The 18,113-nt window shown below is 54.0% G+C and overlaps 1 protein-coding gene across 4 annotated transcripts in view; it reads right to left on the bottom strand.

Annotated features, from left to right (window-relative positions):
- The window catches only part of SLC24A4 (solute carrier family 24 member 4), a 159,739-nt gene extending 142,502 nt beyond the window's left edge, over window positions 1-17,237 (bottom strand). Inside the window, exons 1-2 of one of the 4 annotated variants that reach the window (XM_055333683.1) lie at window positions 17,195-17,237; window positions 12,321-12,431 (exon numbers count right to left, since the gene is read on the bottom strand). In XM_055333683.1, the coding sequence (XP_055189658.1) occupies window positions 12,321-12,431; window positions 17,195-17,222 (139 nt within the window). In that variant the 5' untranslated portion in view covers window positions 17,223-17,237. Of the gene's footprint in view, window positions 1-12,320; window positions 12,432-14,299; window positions 14,785-15,557; window positions 15,677-17,194 lie in introns of those variants that run through there. The other 3 variants (XM_055333684.1, XM_055333682.1, XM_055333681.1) reach the window with 3 other exon arrangements.
- Window positions 17,238-18,113: the final 876 nt, after the last annotated feature.

The following is an 18,113-nucleotide window of genomic DNA, read 5'->3' on the forward strand; positions in this document are numbered from 1 at the left end:
TGGGACACTTGCATCTGTTTTGGGTACGGGATTTCTCCAGGCTGCAGACCAGCCCTCAGTGCAGGGACTGCCCCTGGCTCTGTCTGCCCTGCCGGCCCACAGGCCCCAGCACCGCAGCCACACTCTCAGGGGCCTCCACCAGGAGGCTCCCTCAGCACCCGGAGCACAGCACAGGCCTGTCAGTGGTCCCGGAGGAGGGGGGGGTTCCTCTTGCAGGTCCAGCGCTCAGCAGCCCCCTTCCCATCTTCCCATATATCAGAGGGTGGAAAGAGACAGGAAAGGGAACCAGGATGAGGCAATGAGTGGAGGCTGTTTCCCCAAGAGAAAGGACCTCACAGCCTCACTTTCATATGTATGAACCATATTCTAGGTCTTATAAACTCTTCCCTTGGGTTTTGTGTCAATGCCAGTGTGTTGCGTGTGGTAACAGCCCCTGCAAAGTCCTATTGGGATGCAGCCACGCTGATACAAAGAGTGTAATAAACTGGGTGTTCCAACACTTGGCATTTGGGACAACGTGCAGGAGTATGAGGAGAGCAGTGACCCATGCCGCCCTTAGCCCTGCTCCTGGAAGGCATTAGCCACACCCAGGCATCCTTTAGCATCCTGCCCAGTGGGTACGCGGAGCCCTTGCATGTGGGTGAAAAGGGTGAGCTCTTACCAGGGATGTAAGAGTGATCTTTCCCACTCCTAAAACCCTATGTGAGCCAGAGGGGGTCCAGGCCCCAAAGTGGTGCAGCCCAGGCTTGGCATGATGCAGCTGGCAGGGCCTGCCACGTCCCCGAGGCCCCAAACCTAAGGCCCACAGAGAATGCCACCCCCATCCCTGATCCGGCCCAGCTCCCTCCTCCCACCTTGTTCCTACAATCACCACATCCACCGCCAGGAACGTCGCACACTCCCATCTGTCCAGCAAATACCCACTTGCGTCAGAGTGCGGCTCCAATGCTTCAGGCTATCTTCCAGCCACTCTGGGCATCATGGGCAGTCATTCCAGGTCACACGGGCCAATTATGAATCTACCCTTCTCCTTGTGACCTGGGAGTTCGCTGAGGACAGCAGCTCTCTCTGCAGTCCCAACACCCAAGCACTGCCCACATGCGATGTCCCAGGAGGCTCAGGTGTGTACTTATGGATAATGAGAACCAGGCGAGAAACCATCGCTGTGCTCGGCACAAGGCTCCTCCTGGACAAGTGGTCCCAGAGAGGCGTCTACGTCTAAGAAGGAAGGGCACGCTGCCTGTGCCGCCGTCCTGGACAATGGTGGGACCAGGGAGCATCCATCTGCACCTGAGGCAGCAACTCCCACCTTGCAGCTTGCGAATCCAGGCCCGCTGACATCGGGAGACCCTGCCTCCCAATCTATCCCTCGACTCCACCCTGGGACTATAACTTTTGCTTACACACTGGAGCAACACCTCCAATTATCTTCTCGGTCTGTGCTTTTTTTGTTGTTCAGGGTCCCCAGAAGCTTACCGAGCATAATGCCAAGAACTTTTTCACACAGCTCAGTTGAAGCGAACCTGCCGTATTGCCAGCAGGGTCATCTTCCTAAATCACAGAGCTGCTCAGAAACAGTGCCCCCCCCCTTTGCTTATAGGATTATAAAGGCCCTCGGGTATGTAAGGCTCTTGGTCCAACACACACTCGCCGCAGAACGGCTCGCCAACCACACCTGCCCCTGTGCCTTGTGCCCCACACTTACCAGGCACCTCCTCTCCCACAGCCAAGGGACCCTCCGCTTTCCTTCCCCAAAGAGCACAGGTTCTGGGGCCGGGCTGCCAAGTCCAAGTCCCCACCACTCACATTTTTTGCAAAACGGGTATCACAGCAATGACGGTAATTGCACCTACCCTCCTGGCAGGGGTGCAGACGGTGCTGGGAACGTGTGATCCATGTGTCAGCTCCATGGTTCTCCTTCAAAGGCCAACGTACCCACCTTCTGTGACCCCTCTGATGTGGGGCTTCCTGATCCAGATGCTCCGACTGACCGTCCCCCCACTGTCCTCAACACGGGGATTGGAGCGCTCTCGCCCTCATATGGCGGCTTAGCTTTGCCGATTCAGATCCTCGAAACTAGAAATGCAAGCTCCCTGGAGGCAGGGTCCACACCTAGGTGGTTTTAATTTCCCCACAGGCCTAGCAGACAGACTTGCTCAGTCAGCACTCACTCCGCAAGCAGAGCTTAGAGCACAGGATGGTTTCCTGCACGAGCACCGAGCCACTGCCCTCAGGAAGCCTACTTAATTTTGTGCACACGTGATTATTTTAACACGGCTTAGGTAAGGGTCCAGGTGGCATGAGATCAGCTCAGCCGAAAGGCTTGTCCTTCAAGCTGGCGTGTACAATTGGACCACGTGAGACCACTTACAGCATGAAATGGGAAAAAGCAATGAGAGCATCCCACGAGCTTGTATGTGGGGGATGATCAAAATGACCTCCCATCTACCTGTGCAAGCCAGACCCTACCCAACAGGCCTGCTGCCTCACCGGAGACAAACACCACGCTTTCAACAAACCCTGGTTGTGATTTTATGGTTTCCTGAAAAGCCCTGCATGACTGATTTTCTGCATTCCACAAGGAAGGGCTATTCTTCAAAGGGCCAAGCATCCACCACCGTTGTGCGAACAGTGGTAACAGTACTCGCACAGCACTTTGCCCCTAATCCTCACAAGCTTGTAGGATAAAGAGCATCACCCTTCTGCCCATCTCACAAGCAGGACACGCAGCCTCCCACAGCAAAGGGGCTTACGCGAAACCTCACAGGTTGCGTCGGAGCCAGACCACAGACTGTTCTCCAAATTCCTCGTTGGGCACATCCCGCATCACCAACAGGAGGGACTGCATTTAGAACTCACTCCGGGAGAGTCACTGCAGCCTGCATGGGCTGGGCAGCCTCTTGGCATCAGCCATGTAAAAGTCAACAGCTTCCGGCCCTCAGAGAATTAACAACAAGCAAACCTAAGCCCAGATGTTCATTTTTAAGTTAAAATAAAGCAAGTGCTACGTTTATAAAATTCACCCTCAATCCTTCATCAGAGGTTGGCTCTAAAAATTTATCCTGTAAAGCTATAGCTCAATGCCAAGTTATGTCTCAGAGATAATTTCAGCAGCAAAAATCCATATAGCACTTGCTCTGCACCAGGCACTCCAGCGAGCAGTTTACACTGATTAACACCATGTTTAATGGTATTGGGTGGCCTCCTGCACATGCACACACACACACACACACACACACACACCCACCGCACACTGTTTTAGAGCTTGGGCTACATCAGTGAACAAAACAAAGCCTGTGGCTTCCCTGAAGCTAGAACGCAAGGGCAAAGTAACTAGCTCAAGGTCACCAAACTAGGAAGGACAAATACAGGCCTGGAAAATGGGTAGTTTGGCTCCAGAGTCCACATTCTTACCCCTTAATCCCTCCTAGCTACCTGTCCTGATCTGTCCTGGGCCTCAGGCTGGAAGGGACAGCCAAGGAGACAGCAACCACTTTTGTGGGGCACAGCTTCCTGACAGGTAGACTGAGGGGGTCTGTCCACGCCGACATTATTTGCTGCAGGCTCGATTGACGCCGACTCCAGCCTCAGCCTGAGAGCCAGGGATGCCAGGGACAGAATCCTGCCCTCTAGGAGCTCACAGGCCACTGGGGAAAGACTAGCAACTATCTCCATTAGCAAGGATCTCCGCCATCTGTCTTGAGCTGTCATGGAGCCCAGCACAAACATGAACTGAAGTACTGTCCTACCTGCGGCTCAACAGGGCCACCGTGAACCGGTTTGCCAAGTTCTCCCCGCCCCACCAGCCCCCGTGCATTTCCCAGCCCCCCTCCTTCTGTTTAAAAAAAAAAAAAGTAATCTGATTCAGCCCGAGCTGAGCACCAACTCCTGCTAAATCCCCAAAGCCTCATTACTTATTGTTCTGCATGGTAATCTTAGGAGGTGTTCTCTCTATCCCCTCGGATAGCCAGGGAGCAGCGGTTGCTAGCAAGCATAGCTCCAGGTACAGATGCAATGCTGTGATCGCCCAGGCAGCATTTTCATACACACTGTGCCTCCTGCTTGGAACATCCTGCTGCTGCCATCCTTATCCTTTGAGGTTGGGGTCAGAGGTCATCTCCAGGGAGGGTGCCCTTCCCTCCCAGGGAACAGCCAAAGGGTGGCTCTGTGTGATGTGTGCCCCCTAACCCAACTCCCTCTGCTGCTGCACACTCCCTGACAACAGGCCCCTGGGTCCCTCCCAGCCTCGGAGCCCCGCAGGGTACAGAGCGTGTAGACACTCAGAATGCACGCTGCATCTGATTCCTCCCTCAGGTGATTACAGAAAGACCCAGGGCTGGAGCCCCGTGCCGCCACTGCCACGTGCTGAATTAGTAAAGGGCGCTGCAGGCCCAGAAATGGAGTGGCTGTGCTGTCATGTCCGGGTGGGGACATCTGCGGGGCAGAGGGCATTCTCACTTCTCAGTCACATGATGACTTCTGTTCCTTTCCCGAGGGGGCGTCCACTGTCCTCTCAGGAGAAACTTTTGAAAATTGTCCTAGCACATTCTCTTTTTTAGTAAAATGCTATGTGCGATGTCCTCTTCAATAATGGGCAATGTTTAATTAAAAAAAATTTTTTTTAAACCTTTTCTGTTGAGTTGAAGGACTCTCTCTTCTACCCAAGGCAACACATGGCAATGCTTAATGATTTCCATTTTTAACTCGGGGAGGAACGTTTCTCAGAGTTCAAGAGGAAGCCGAGTGGGTGCTGTCTGGATTGCTGGAGGGCCGCATGGCATCAAGAGTAGAGAATCTGGAAGTCAGGGGGTAGCAGATGGCCCAGTAGGGAGGAGAGAGTGCTAGCAGATGGCCCCAATAGTTTGGATAAAGGGGAGAAAAAAAAACTTTTAATAGCCAAAGAAAACCTGAGGAAGAAGAATAAAGCAGAAGGCATCATGCTTCCTGATTTCAGGCTAAACTATAAAGTGACAGTCACCAAAACAGTATGGTACTGCACAGAAACAAATTGACCCTTGGAACAGAATTAAGCACTCAGAAGTAAACTGCATATATACAGTCAGCTAGTCATTGACAAAGGAGCCAAGAATACTTGGTGAGGAAGAGAGTGTCTTCAATAAAAAGAGCACTTAAGTAAGTGCTGCAGTAATTGGATATTCACAGGTAAACAGATAAAACCGGACCTGGATCTTACACCACTCACAAAAATCAACTCAAAATGGATTAAAAACTTAAAAGGTTAAGACCTGAAACCATGAGGAATTCCCAGAAGAAAACACAGGAGGAAAGCTCCTAGACATGGGTCTTGGCAACAACTTTTTTGGACAGAATACCTAAACCACACAAGCAGCAAAAGCAAACATAAACAAGAGACCACATCAAACTCGACAGCTTCCACACAGCCAAAGAAACCATCAACAAAGTGAAAAGACAACTCTAGGATGGAGAAAAAAAAATTGCAAACTATAGAGCTGATAAGGGGTTAATATTCAAAGTACATAAAGAACTCGGGACAACTCAACAGCAAAAATTAATCCAATTAAAAAAAAATGGTGAAGGACCTGAATAGGCATTTCTGCAAAGAAGATAAACAGAAGGCCAACAAGTCCATGACGAGATACTCAACATCATAGTCTCAGGGGAATGCAAATTAAAACCACAGTGAGATACCACCTCACGCCTGTCAGAATGGCTCATATCCCGAAGACAAGAGCTAACAAGTATCTGCGAGGATGTGGAGAAAGGGGGCCTGTGCTCTGTCGGTGGGAACGTACACTGGTGTGGCCACTATGGAGGATCCTCAAAAAATTAAAAATAGAGCCACCATACAATCTGGCTGCCGACTTCTGGGAATGTATCCAAAGGAAATGAAAACACTGACTCAAAGAGATATCTGCACCCCCATGTTCATAGCAGTGCTACTCACAAGAGCCTAGACATGGAAACAACCCAAGTGTCCATCCACGGCTGGATGGATAAAGTTGTGTAGACAGGTACACAAGGGGTATATAAACCAGAATGTCATTCAGCCACAAAAAAAGGAGGGAATCCTACCGTGGGACAATGTGGCTGGACCTTGCAGGCATTGTACTAAGTAAGTCAAACGGTCGAATACTGTATGAACCTCACTTACATGTGCAGGAGGACACAACCCAACTCACAGAAAAAGTGGTCAGTGACACCTGCCCCAAGAAGCCAGCTGGCTCTCTCTCTGCCCCATCCCTGCTCCCAGGCTGGAATGCCTGCCCTGCTCCCCTCAGGAGCCTTTGGGAGGTGATGTGGGTTATTAGGTCAGGTCACGAGGGCAGGGCTCGGGTCCCACAGAGTCAGAGCCTTGTAGGAAGGGACCCCGGAGAGCTGGATCTCACTCACTCTCCCTCCCGGCCACGTTGAGGAGGCAGCAAAATGAGGGCAGTCCACAAGCCAGTGAGGGATCCCGTCAGAATCTGGCCAGGCGGGCACCCCAACCTTAACAAAGGCAGACACGCAGCCCATGGGCATTGCAAAAGTCATGTGAAAAGCAGAAAACCAAACATGACAATCCAATCCCACCAATACCGATGGGGTAGGGGGAAAGGGGACAATGCTCCCTTCTCTTTCTTTGAATATGGGCACAGGATGTTGGGAGCCCAAATGAAGACATGTGGCATCATGGAGGAAGGACCACTGGTTTGGCCTCCAATGTGGGGGGAAAGGCAGCGCGAGAAGGGGCGAGGCAGACCCACCTCAGCTTGACAGCCAACCTGTAAAGTAGCACTTCATTGTCAAGAGGAAAAAAAAAAAAAAAAACAACAGTTTTTTGATTCAGAGGCACATTCTGCAAGGTAGGCCATCTTCCAACATACCAAATCCTCAAAATACTAAACAAAACAAAACGTGTTTCCGGAAAAGAAAAAAACACCCTAACGTTTGGCAAGATGCTTACTTCTTAACCCGTCCTCCTAAAATGCAAGTAGCAAAGAGTTTTCCAGTATGTATGACTCACATTGTATCACGTCTGGGGCAAACAGATAAGAAAAAAGTCAATGAAAACAGAAGCTCCCATCTGAGCATGTGTGTAAGTGCTTCATGGGTATTAACTCACTTATTTCTAACAGCCATCAAAGGTGGATGCAAGCATCACCCCCTTCACTCTCCCAGAAGGAGAACCTGAAGCATACACGACGCTCACCTTTCATACCCATTTGGGAGGCAGATCACAGTCTGCACAATGACACACAGTCATGCCTGCAAAGACCTACAACAAGAGAAGGGTGATGGCGTGACAGGAAGGCTCCTGTAGGCAGGAGGGTCAGGGGAGGCCCGTGGGAAGGGTCCATGACAAGCCCATGGTGGAAGATGGTGGAAGCAGCATGGTCCCCCCAGACGCTCCATGCGTCCGCCGCGGCACCTGCTGGCCACCAGCTCTGACCTCCCACACCAGCTATCTACGGTCCTCAAAGCCCCCAGGGCTTTCTCAGTGGCAGAAGCCCAGCTCCTCCCTCACCTGTCTTCCCACATTCCAGGTGTCCGCCGCTACGTGCGGAAATGCTTTGGTTCCTCAAAGTCCACATCTCCCCCAAACCCCTGTGTTGAAGTCCCACGCTGCTGGGGCAGTGGGACCAGGAGGCACAGCCTTCAGGAGGGAATTCGTTTTGGTGGTGCATGAAGGTGGGGTCCCCGTGATTGGATTCGCGCCCTTGTAACAAGGGGAAGGGAGACGAGAGCTCCAATTCTCTCTCTGCCTGTGAGCATGCGGGGAGGCTGTCATCGAAGCCGTTCCATCTTTGGGATCATGTTGGGGCAGACAAACCCCAAAGACTCAAAGTTATGGCCTCTCGTCCTTATTTCATGCATTTCACTTGGAGGGACCCACTTCTCTTTCATAGCGCTTGCTCTTCACAAACCATGAAATAAAGATCCAAGCCCTAGAGGCACAGATCTCTGGGGGAAGATAAATTAATGACTGCCCCAAGGCCTCAGAGGTCAAAAATGAAGGTTTTTTTTTGTTGTTGTTGTTGTTTTGTTTCATTTTGTTTTTTTGTTTTGTTTTGTTTTGTTTTGTTTTTAGCTTCTCTACATTCAAAAACGTCACCAATTGGTTCTCGGGAAAATCTCTATGTTACGCCAAGTCTTCACCTTCATTCACCATTCAAGTACTTACTGAACTGCTACAAAGTACCAGGCAGGGTCCAAGCCTAGGGCTCAGCAGCCCATGGTACACACATGCATTGCCCCAGGACCTCATTAGGACCCAAATTCTGACCCAGAAGGCCTGGGGTGTGCCCAACACTGTGCATTCCCAACAAGCTGCCTGGTGATGCCAACCACACTGGACAGCACAACTCTAGCCCAGGGAGCATCAACCCCAGCTTGATCTTGGACTCATCTGGGAGCTCTTAAAAAGTGTGGATTCGGGGTGCCTGGGGGCTCAGCGGTGGAGCATCTGCCTCCAGCCCAGGGTGTGATCCCAGGGTCCTGAGATCAAGTCCTGCATCAGGCTCCCCAGGGGTAGCCTGCTTCTCCCTCTGCCTGTGTCTTTGCCTCTCTCTGTGTCTGTCGTGAATGAATAAATAAAATTTTTAAAAAGGGGACGATTTCCGGGTCCCACCCCAGACCAATGAAATCAGACACCCCAGGAGTGGGGCCTGGGCATGTCAGAAGCTCGTCCCTGATTGAAAGACGTGGGCAGGTTTAGGGATCACTCTTGTGGGCACAGAGCAGTGAGCAAGGGAGCCCTTGCCGGGAACAGATGGCAAGAAAGTTACTTTAGACGGTAATACAGGTCATAAAAAGAGAGGACGACATGATGGGGAGGCACTTAGGCCACAACACAGGTAATGGGGTAGGCACACCAGCGAGACCGGGGGAAGTGAGTCCGGGCAGAGCGAAGAGCCCACTTTCCACGAGTGTTCAGGGGAACTAGAGGAGGGCGCCCTGCGTGTTTTCCCAAAGAGAAGCTACTCCTCTCACAGGAGAAGAGGCACACTCAGAGGGTGTAGAAAATAAGGCCCAGTCCCTACCCTAGAGGTTCTTCCAAAAATGTGAACTTTGTTGAATGGTTACTGTGGAGAGGAGGGTGCGGCTTTAGCTCTGATGCCCGACACAGCAGGACATCCCTATAGCTCCATTTCCCACATCCCAGAGACTTCACCCAGTGGAGCAGGATCCGGGCCTCTGGCTGGTGGAGACAGAAGCCTTCAAGGATGCAAGACCCGCCCTCGGTTCTTTAGGGGTAACTCCTCTACCTGCATAGGCATGAAGGCAGCTTGTGGACACCCTGTGTCATGTCCCAGGACCTAAGTGGGAGGAGGCCTCTGGTCCACTTTGACCACAGCAGCAGCTCCACAATGGGCTCTGTAAGCGAACGGCGAGGAAAAACGAGTGCTGCGCCCCCCGGAAGCAGACCCTGGAGACCCAGGTCCGAGCCAGCTCGTTCCTGGTGCCCCCCCAGCCCAGCCCTAACGAGGAGCTCAGGGGCTCACACGCCCCCACTCTACAGAACCTTCTACAGAAGCTGCTCAGCCACTGACATGTTCGCTCAGCATTCTGAGGTCTGGGAGCTGGATCTGGAGCTGGGGTAACCACCTTCCCACACAGGAGGCCTTCTGAGTCTGGAGACAGAGAGAAACTAACTGAGTCACAGCACATAGCCTTTGACCTTATGCTTCCAGTGACCTACCCAATAAATTCCCTTTCCTGGTAAACCCAGTTTGGGGAAGTTTTTGGTCTTTGCCATCCAGGCCCACCTCCTCTGGACCCCAAGAGTCCACAAAGGGCATCAGACCCTGTCACACTCCTCTGAGTCCCCAGAGGGGTTCCCGGGGGCTACTGACTTCAGGACCTCTGCCATCTTCCTTCCTCGTGGACTCATCCCTGCGTCCAGAGCCTGTCTTCTCCACAGCTGTATGCTACCTGCCGACCAGGGCTGCCTCCTCTGCTCACGGATATGGCCCCCCAGGTGTCCACCACAGGGCAGGAAGCTCACAGCAAGTGTGTGCTGCCCCGTGCTTGGGAACCAGAAGGGGCACCCAGGGACCAGGTGGCTGGAAGAGCTCAGGTCTCAGCCCACTTTGGCAGGCAGGTGTGATGGTGTGGGGAGGCCTTGGGATCTGGACCCAGGTGAACCAGGGGTGCACCTGCCCCCCAGGACATCTTGGGAGCCACTAAACTTCTGAGTCCCTCATTCCTCTTCTTTGCAAAAACACTGTAGGGACAAAAGTGCTTCATGTTTGGGGCTCCTGGGAGGCCCAGTTCTGTCTGCCTTCGGCTCAGTTCATGATCCCAGGGTCCTGGGATCAAGTCCCTAGTCTGGCTCCCTGCTCAGCAGGGCATCTGTTGCTCCCTCTCCCCCTGCCCCTCTCCGCTTGTGTTCTCTCATGCTCTCTAGTGAATAATCTTTTTTAAAAAATACAAAAAAAAAAAAAAAAAAAAAGCACAGCCCAGTGTTCACTCTTGCTAAAGATACTGCCAATGTCCCTCCATCTCTGGCTCTGAAAGGGGGACCTAGGTCAGGCCTTCCTGCCAAACAGGACTGACCACTCCACAGTTAGTAGGATAATTTTTGGTAAGACAGTACACTGAAGATGCATGGACAACACGGGGGCACACGAGACTCAACAAGACCCTATGACACCGTAGCCAGACTACACGTGATGGAAGTTGTAGGAAGAGGGCATAGCCTGCCCAAGAGGAGGGCACCAGCAAGCCAGAAACCAAGGAGGTGCTACCCCAGTTCTTTACCCAGAGCAGCAAAGCATCCCCAGCTCCCAAGGATGGTGCTGCTCCTAGTGTCTCAGGTCCTTGGAAGACACAGGCCCCAACATTAGCCTCTGGCCTTATACGTGTTGGCCCGTGAGTCCAGCCCATGCCTCCCCCTTTTGTGATGAAGGGAGCTATCAGAGGGAGATCAATGATGGGGTGGGCACCACCGCCTACAGGTCACCGGGGATCTCTCAGGAACGAATGGTCCAAGTTCAGAGGGAATCCCAGAGCTTCCTATGCAAGCCTGTACTCACCTACCCTCCATGTCCCACTTGGCCTTCTCAGAAGGGCATCCTGAGGGAAGGGGGGTGATGGTTTAGTAGACAGGCTTTGAGGGAGAGCCCTTTGAAGGTCATGGCTTTGAGGGGGAGCCTGTTGAGGGTCATGGTGTAGTAGACAGACTTTGAGATGAGGTCCAGAGCTTCTCATCCTTGACCCTGTGCCCGTAGAACCAACCAAACATCTTAATCATACGGGCCGAGGTCCCCATTCCAGCTTCACCATGCACCGAATTAGGACTTTGAGCAACTCTTGCCTTTCCCTAGGTCTCCTGGCCTGGAGGATGCAGATAAGACCTGCCTATGAAAGCAGGTGAAGAATGCCATCGAACCTGGGTTTCCATTCCCGTGTACACAGGGACCACACAGGCCCTTACCGGATTCCCCCAACCACCACCCCAGAACAGGGAGTCCTATGCTGTCCATTTCACAGGTTAGAAAGCAGACGCAAAGAGAGGATGTGACTTGCCCAGAACCTTGGTGGAAGAGCCTAGTGGTGCCCATCTACAGTTAAGACCTCAAAGTTCTCAATGGGCATTTGAATGCTTCCTCCCACTGGATCCTTCCCACAAAGACCCCCTGGTGTTGAAGCCACAGCTCAAGCCCAGGACTTCCCTGAGGCCTGGGCAGCTTCCATTTGCCTCATCGCTTGCTGGCACACTTCCGAGAACCTTCTTCACCCATTTTGGCAGAACCTGCCTACGGCAGGACAGGTAAGAGGTCATCTCTGGGTCCCTACAGCCCCTGACCCCCTAAAGAATCCTGAAGGGGAACATCAAGACTGCCCCCTGGAGCAAGCGGAATCCATCCCCAGCTCTGGCACCGTATACCCTGGGAACTCCCATCGCAGACAAAGGACCCCAGTGCTGCAGAGCAGCCTGGCATGTTGTGACCCCAGTGGGTGGGTCATCCCAAAGTGCCATCTACCGGAGCAGCTGGTCTGGCTGCCCCTAGCATACCATCAGATGGATACCATGAGCAAAAGGGAAAGCAGGCAAAGACACCCAGGCAAGCGACATCAAGACAGCCGGGGGAACACTGAGGCTTTAGGAGCACCGTGAGAACAACAAAAAAAGAAATTTTAAAACTCTTCAATGTGACCTTTTCCATTGCTGGGTAAAGAAAGTGCCTGAGTTGCTTAGCAGCACTACTGATGAATGTCTTTACGTTACCTTCCGTGCCTTACAGCCACCCTTCCCTACTTCATCAAACCACCTTCCTCAGCTCCTACCAGAATGTCCACATAGGTACCACCTCCGGGCCACATGCCTTGAGGCAAAGGGGAGATCGATCTCTTACCAGGGTCTGTGCAGTTCTTAGCTGTCTGAGTCCCATTCACTGGTGCCATCAGCTTTCTATTTTTCCATGTGTCTGGAAGAGCATGTTTGCTGACGGACGCTGCTTTATGTCCTGTATTGGAACATAAGTCACAAACACCATCAGGTCAGGCTGGTGCCTGCGTTCATTGCGTTCTTCCAATGACCTTACGTGTCTGTATCTGGCAACACCAGCAACAGCCCTGTTGGACTATTTAGAGCCACCTGTAGGGAGTGATACAATGACTAGGGCCACAATACCACCTGCTTAACACACAGTAATCTGTTTCCTAGATCTGCTCCATTGTTTCTAGTCCCAGATGCATCAGCCTGTGATCTGACCTTGGCTGACAGGGCTCTGCCCCTTACAGGTGCAAAGAGCATTTAGACAGGTAACCGTGAAGTTCTTGTCCAGTAAACACGTGCTCGGGTGTTCCTGCCCCCAGGGGAGCTACAAATGGCTATTAGGTCAGCAGGAAGATGCAGAGGGTCAACGGGGCCTGGTCCAGAGCCTCCTTGACTACGCACAGAAATCACCTGGGGACCTTGTCAAAATGCAGATTCTGTTTCTGTAGGTCTGGGCTGGGCCTCATGAGTCTGCACTACCGGGCTCCCAGGTGATGCTAATTCTGCTAGTCCAAGGGCTGCAGGGCAACAAGGGAGATCAGTGGTGTGGAGGCTCATGACCAAACACAGTCATACTCCTAAAGGTAATTCCAGATGGAGCAAATACAAAGGATTCTCACTTTAAGACCTTCAAAGTATCTGTCTACCTCTCCTGATGTGTGTGCTGCTTTAGCTGGGTAAGATACCTCTTCTATAATGCTGACACCTAAGGGCCTCTAAGCATTTTGTTATTTCTGGTATGTAACTGAGGGGAAAAAAATGCACTGACTTGCCCAATTGCAAAGCACTGGGTTGAGATGTCCAAATAACCTTTCTGGGTTTCTACTGAAAAGTGCAATTCTTTTTTTTTTTTTTTTTTTTTTTTTTACCTTATAGCCTCAAATCACAAGTTGGGGTTTTGAAAGCAGTTTCCTGAGTTTCATCAAGTTCCACCTGATTTTCGCCTATTGCTGTAAACCTCTCTAGATAACTGTTCAGAAAGGCATCCCCTGCTTTTTCTCCATGTCCGGGTTGCTAAAGCATTGCATTTTTCATTTAAAAAAAAAAGAAGAAGAAGAAGTAAAAGGTCCCCCTCCAAGTAAAAATGAGAGTGTTAACCAAGTGAATGTCTTCTGAAGATCCCACGTGGGCTCACATCATCCCCCACTTCACCCCCAAACAGATTCCTCCCCTACGTCTCTCTCTCTCTCTGTCCCCTCGGACGTGCACAGCCGAGGTGACTCCCAGACCCCCGGGCGCTGGGTGACGGCGGCCAACTGCGGCGACAGCGGAGTCCTGCTGCTGGGGCTGGGAGGACTCGCGCGGTCCCGACACAGGGCCGCGACCTCGGCGGCTGCTGCCGATGCCTTTCAGGGCTTGCGGCGGCCGCCAGGACACCCAGGGCGCTGCCCGGCGGGGCGAGGGCAGGGCTGAGCCTGGCTTCCCGGCCTCAGCGTCGGGCTTTCGCGGGACCCAGCGCGGAGCACCGGGCAGCGGCCCGGGAGCGGGTGCGCGGCTGCGAGAACTGCCGCCCGCCCGGAGCCGCCCGGAGCCGCCCGGAGCCGCCCGGACGCCCGCCCCGCGCACCCTGGGGCCGCCCTGGCGCCGCGCGCCGGCCTTCGGGCTCGCCGCTCGCTCGCCCAGACCTGCAGCCGAGCCCCAGGGGCCGCGCGCAGCTCCCGCAGCCCGCGCCCCGGCGCCCAGCTCGCTGCCGGCCCTCCCGGCGCGCTCCGCCACGGTGGGGGACGGGGCTGGTGAACCCCGGGGCCAAGCCGCCGGGGACGGGCACCGCTCGGAGCTGCGCGGCCGCTTCCCAGCCCGAGCCCCTCGGCTCCCGGGGCCCGCGGCGGCACCTACCCAGGCTGCCAAAGACGCCGGTCGCGCAGCACAGCAGGGCCAGCACCGCGCACACGAAGCCAACTTGCTGCGGCAGCATCTCTCGCTTCCTGCGAACTTTGCGCGGGGCCATCCTGGCGCGCCGGGCCGCCCTGGGAGAGGGTGGGGGCGCGGCGGCCGGGCTCGCTGGGGCGGGCGGCGCTGGGCTGCAGCGGGGGCGCGGAGCTCAGAGGCGAGGGGCTCCCGGCCCGGGCGCCATGGCCCGCGCGCAGGGGCGGCGGCGAGGCCGGGCAAGGGCGGTGGGCGCGCGGCGCGGCGGGGGCTCAGAGTCCCGCGCGCGGCGTGCGGGATCCGCGCACCATGGCTCCGGGGCGGGGAGGCGACGCCGGCCCCGTGGCGCGGGCGGCCCTGGCTCGTCGGGTGGCGCAGCCCCGGCGCCCGCCGCTACCTGCCGGCTCAGCGTCGGCGCGCCCGGGGACGCCCGCGGGGAGCACTCAGAGCGCCCCCGCGCCCCGCGCCGCCGCGCCCGCCCGCGGCATCCGCCCTCCAAGTCCGGCGGCGGCCGCCGACCGGCAACGCTCCCCGCTCCCCGCTCCCCGCTCCCCGCTTCCCCGCGCGCCGGGACAGGGCAGGCCGCCCCACGGGCCCCGCGACCCTCGCGGCGGGCGGGCGGGCGGCCTCGACGTCAGCCCTCGCGGGCCGAGCTCTCCGCGGGAACTTTCTCTCCCGCTGCCGGCGCCTGCGTCTGCGAGGCCGTGGCGCCGCCCGCCCGCAGCCCTCGCCTCGCCTCGCCTCGCCTCGCCTCCCCCCTCCCCCTCCCCTCCCCTCCCCTCCCCTCCCCTCCCCTCCCCCTCCCCAGCACGTGTGCGCCTCCCCGGGGCGCGCTCCCCGCGCTCCCCCCTCCCCCGCGCGAGCCCCGGTACCGACCCACGCCACCCCCTCCCACAGGAGGCCGAGGGCCGCCCTGTCCACCCTCCGAGGCCGCCGCGGAGACGCGCAGGTTCTGCCGCGAAGGGGCTCTGCGGCCAAGGTTCCGGCCGCGCGGCCGCCCGCGTGCAGGCCCCCGCCCCGCCCGGCCCCCGCACCCCCGCCGGGCAGGAGAGCTCCAGACGGTCAATTGCTGGGGCAGAGCTAACCACGGGCTCGGGCTCGCAGGACCCTGGGGCGGGCGGGGAGCCGCGGGGGCGCCACGCGACCTGCACAAGGCTCCAGATCAGGCAGCGGGAGGAACCCGAGTTCCGAGGCCCCAGGGGGAGCCTTTGATGCTCGGCAGCCTTACCGCTTCGCAGGGCTCCCTGGTCGGTTGGGTCTTGTTTGTCCTCCTTGTCTCTGAGCCGCTCCCTGGTGTAAACCGCCTTGGACAGGGAGCAGCGGCTGGAGCGGGATCTCGGTGCATGCAGGGGCGGGGGCGCCGGGGAAGGGCAACTGCACCCTGGGACTGACGGCCCTCCCTGGCCAGTTCAGCATGCCCCGAGTTAGGGCCTGCTAGGGGTTAAGTCCACTTAAAATCCTTTTTGGAAGGAGGCCAGATCTGTTTAATTAAATAAACACACACCCACCGTGTGCAGGGACCTGTGCCAAGTGCCAGCCAGAGAACAAAACAAAACAACTAAAAAAAAAAAAAAAAAAAGAAAGAAATAGGTAAGATTTAGTCCCTGCTTTCAAGGAACCCTAAATCAAAGGGGAACCAGACCCTCAGCTAATCCTCTATTTAATAGGTCCTTCTACAAGTCACTTATGCAGAATATGCATGATTGCCTCGCTACTCAAAATGCTGTCCACACGAGCATGAGCATGAGCATGAGCACTGCCTGGGAACTTGCAAGAAATGCAGGCTGTACCAAGGCTCCAGCCCAGACCTACTGAGTCAGACTGTGCATTGTTCTAACGAGACCTGGAGATTTGTGTGCACATCCAAGTGTAAGAAGCCTGGCCCTTTTGAGCCTGGCCCAGTGCCTCTAGCTGGTCGCCATGTGCATGGTTCCTCTTGGTCTAAGCAGGGATAATTGTGTTTGTCTTAGTCTGGCATCGTAGCACAAGTAAGAAGTACCTAGAGGGCCAAGGGAGGGAGGAGGTTCACTAATTATTTTTCAGCAGCCCCGTTTCAGTGCCCACAAAGATAACTGAAGGCATGAACGCAAGACTAATTGCAGTGGAACCCCTAGAGGAAAGGAATGGAAAAGACCAGTGTTGGTCTCCTATAGAACCACGCAGGGCTGTGTTTTGCCTATAGAGATCCTTACTTACCATTAAGGCTTGACCGTAACCCAGCATCCCTGCCAGTGACCAAAAAAAAAAAAAAAAAAAAGGCACTTTTTCATACTATTGCAGCATTTTCTCTCCTCGTTGAACTAGGCTGTACAAGGATGCATTTATCAATAACAAATAGAAAAGCACAGAACGTGTTAAATATATCATTTGAAAAGCTAGCCAGAGGCCTTTGGCATCAAACTGAAGCCAAAGGAAAAAGTTCAAGCGTGAAGATGCTGTCGTACTGTCCATCAGGCCGCCTCAGGGTCACATCGGTTAAAACAACTCCAATAAACAAAATGGCATCTGCTTACTAGGATATGGTGTTTTCTTAAAACTTCCGTCCGTGGTACTCAGGCTGTTTAAAACAAATTTTTGAATCCAAAACAGGCCAAAGAGTCCTCTGGTATCTGCCTTTAAACATTTAGCTAGCTCTTTCATAGAACATTTGTTTTCTTTGACATCTTTCACCTGCCTTCAGTTAATAGTTAGAACCCTTGGAATAATTTCACAGGCACAAATGGATTCCTCCTATTTGACAATTCAAAAAGCAGTTCGCTTGGATTGTACTTTTTTGCTTCATTTAAATAGGACCCATTACCAAATAGCCTCCACTCCAGCTCTAATGACTCACCCCTGCGGAAGAGAAAATAGGATTTTATGTACCTTTCAGATTCAAAGCATTCAGGAGCATTTTCTAAAACAGCAAGGCCATGGGGATGAACGGAATACGCATTTCTGGCTTTATCTTAGGCCCCGGGTCTGGCTTCAATGCCGCTGGACTGACTCGGAGTATCCCCTCTGTGACAGTGCTTTTCTTCTGATGTGACGTCGTTGATTGGAGACCGGCCACAAAGCCAAGTGGTTTGGGCCATTTTGACAGGAAGGCTCAGTCTGTAGGGATAGATACAATATTTTTTGCTTCAAAATTCTTTCCTGTGATGTGAAGAAGCTCACACTTAATTCTTCTTACTTGTTTTTTTCAAGCTTACTAGAATGACCTTCTCTGTAAATTCTAATTCCTCTTGCTCTGCCTTTCAGGTGATGGGAGGCCGCAGTCAGCACCAGCTAGGGCAGTGGTTCTCAACTCTGGATGTGCCTGAGAATCTCCTGGAAGGAATATTAAGACTCCCATTGCTGAGCCCCACCCCAGGGCGTCAGGTTCAGTAAGTGTGAGGCGGTGGGTGCACCATGATCTATATTTCTAATCAGTTCCCACGTGGCACTCAGGCTGCTGGTCCAAGGTCCCCACTTTGAGGACCACTGCGCTAGCTTAGGACATGGTGACTATGACACACAACAGAAGTTTGCTTCAGGGTGGCAAAATACGCAACCCTAAATAATACGCCACTTTGGATTATTTTGAGTTGAAGGCAAGATATGTGAGAAGAAGCAGATCCGTACATGAAAAACTCTCTGCCCTTCCCCTATTTAAGGAAAAGCAAGACATAAATTTGTAAAGGTGCTCCAACCCCCCCAAGCCCCCCACCCCCACCACCAGGGAAAACAGAAGCTAATCATGGATGACAACTCTAGATCCTTATCAGCTCAGAGACCGTGCCAGAGGGACCTAGCTAACAAATTG

The sequence above is a fragment of the Nyctereutes procyonoides genome, unplaced genomic scaffold, assembly GCF_905146905.1.
Source record: "Nyctereutes procyonoides isolate TBG_1078 unplaced genomic scaffold, NYPRO_anot_genome, whole genome shotgun sequence".
Classification (NCBI taxonomy): domain Eukaryota; kingdom Metazoa; phylum Chordata; class Mammalia; order Carnivora; family Canidae; genus Nyctereutes; species Nyctereutes procyonoides.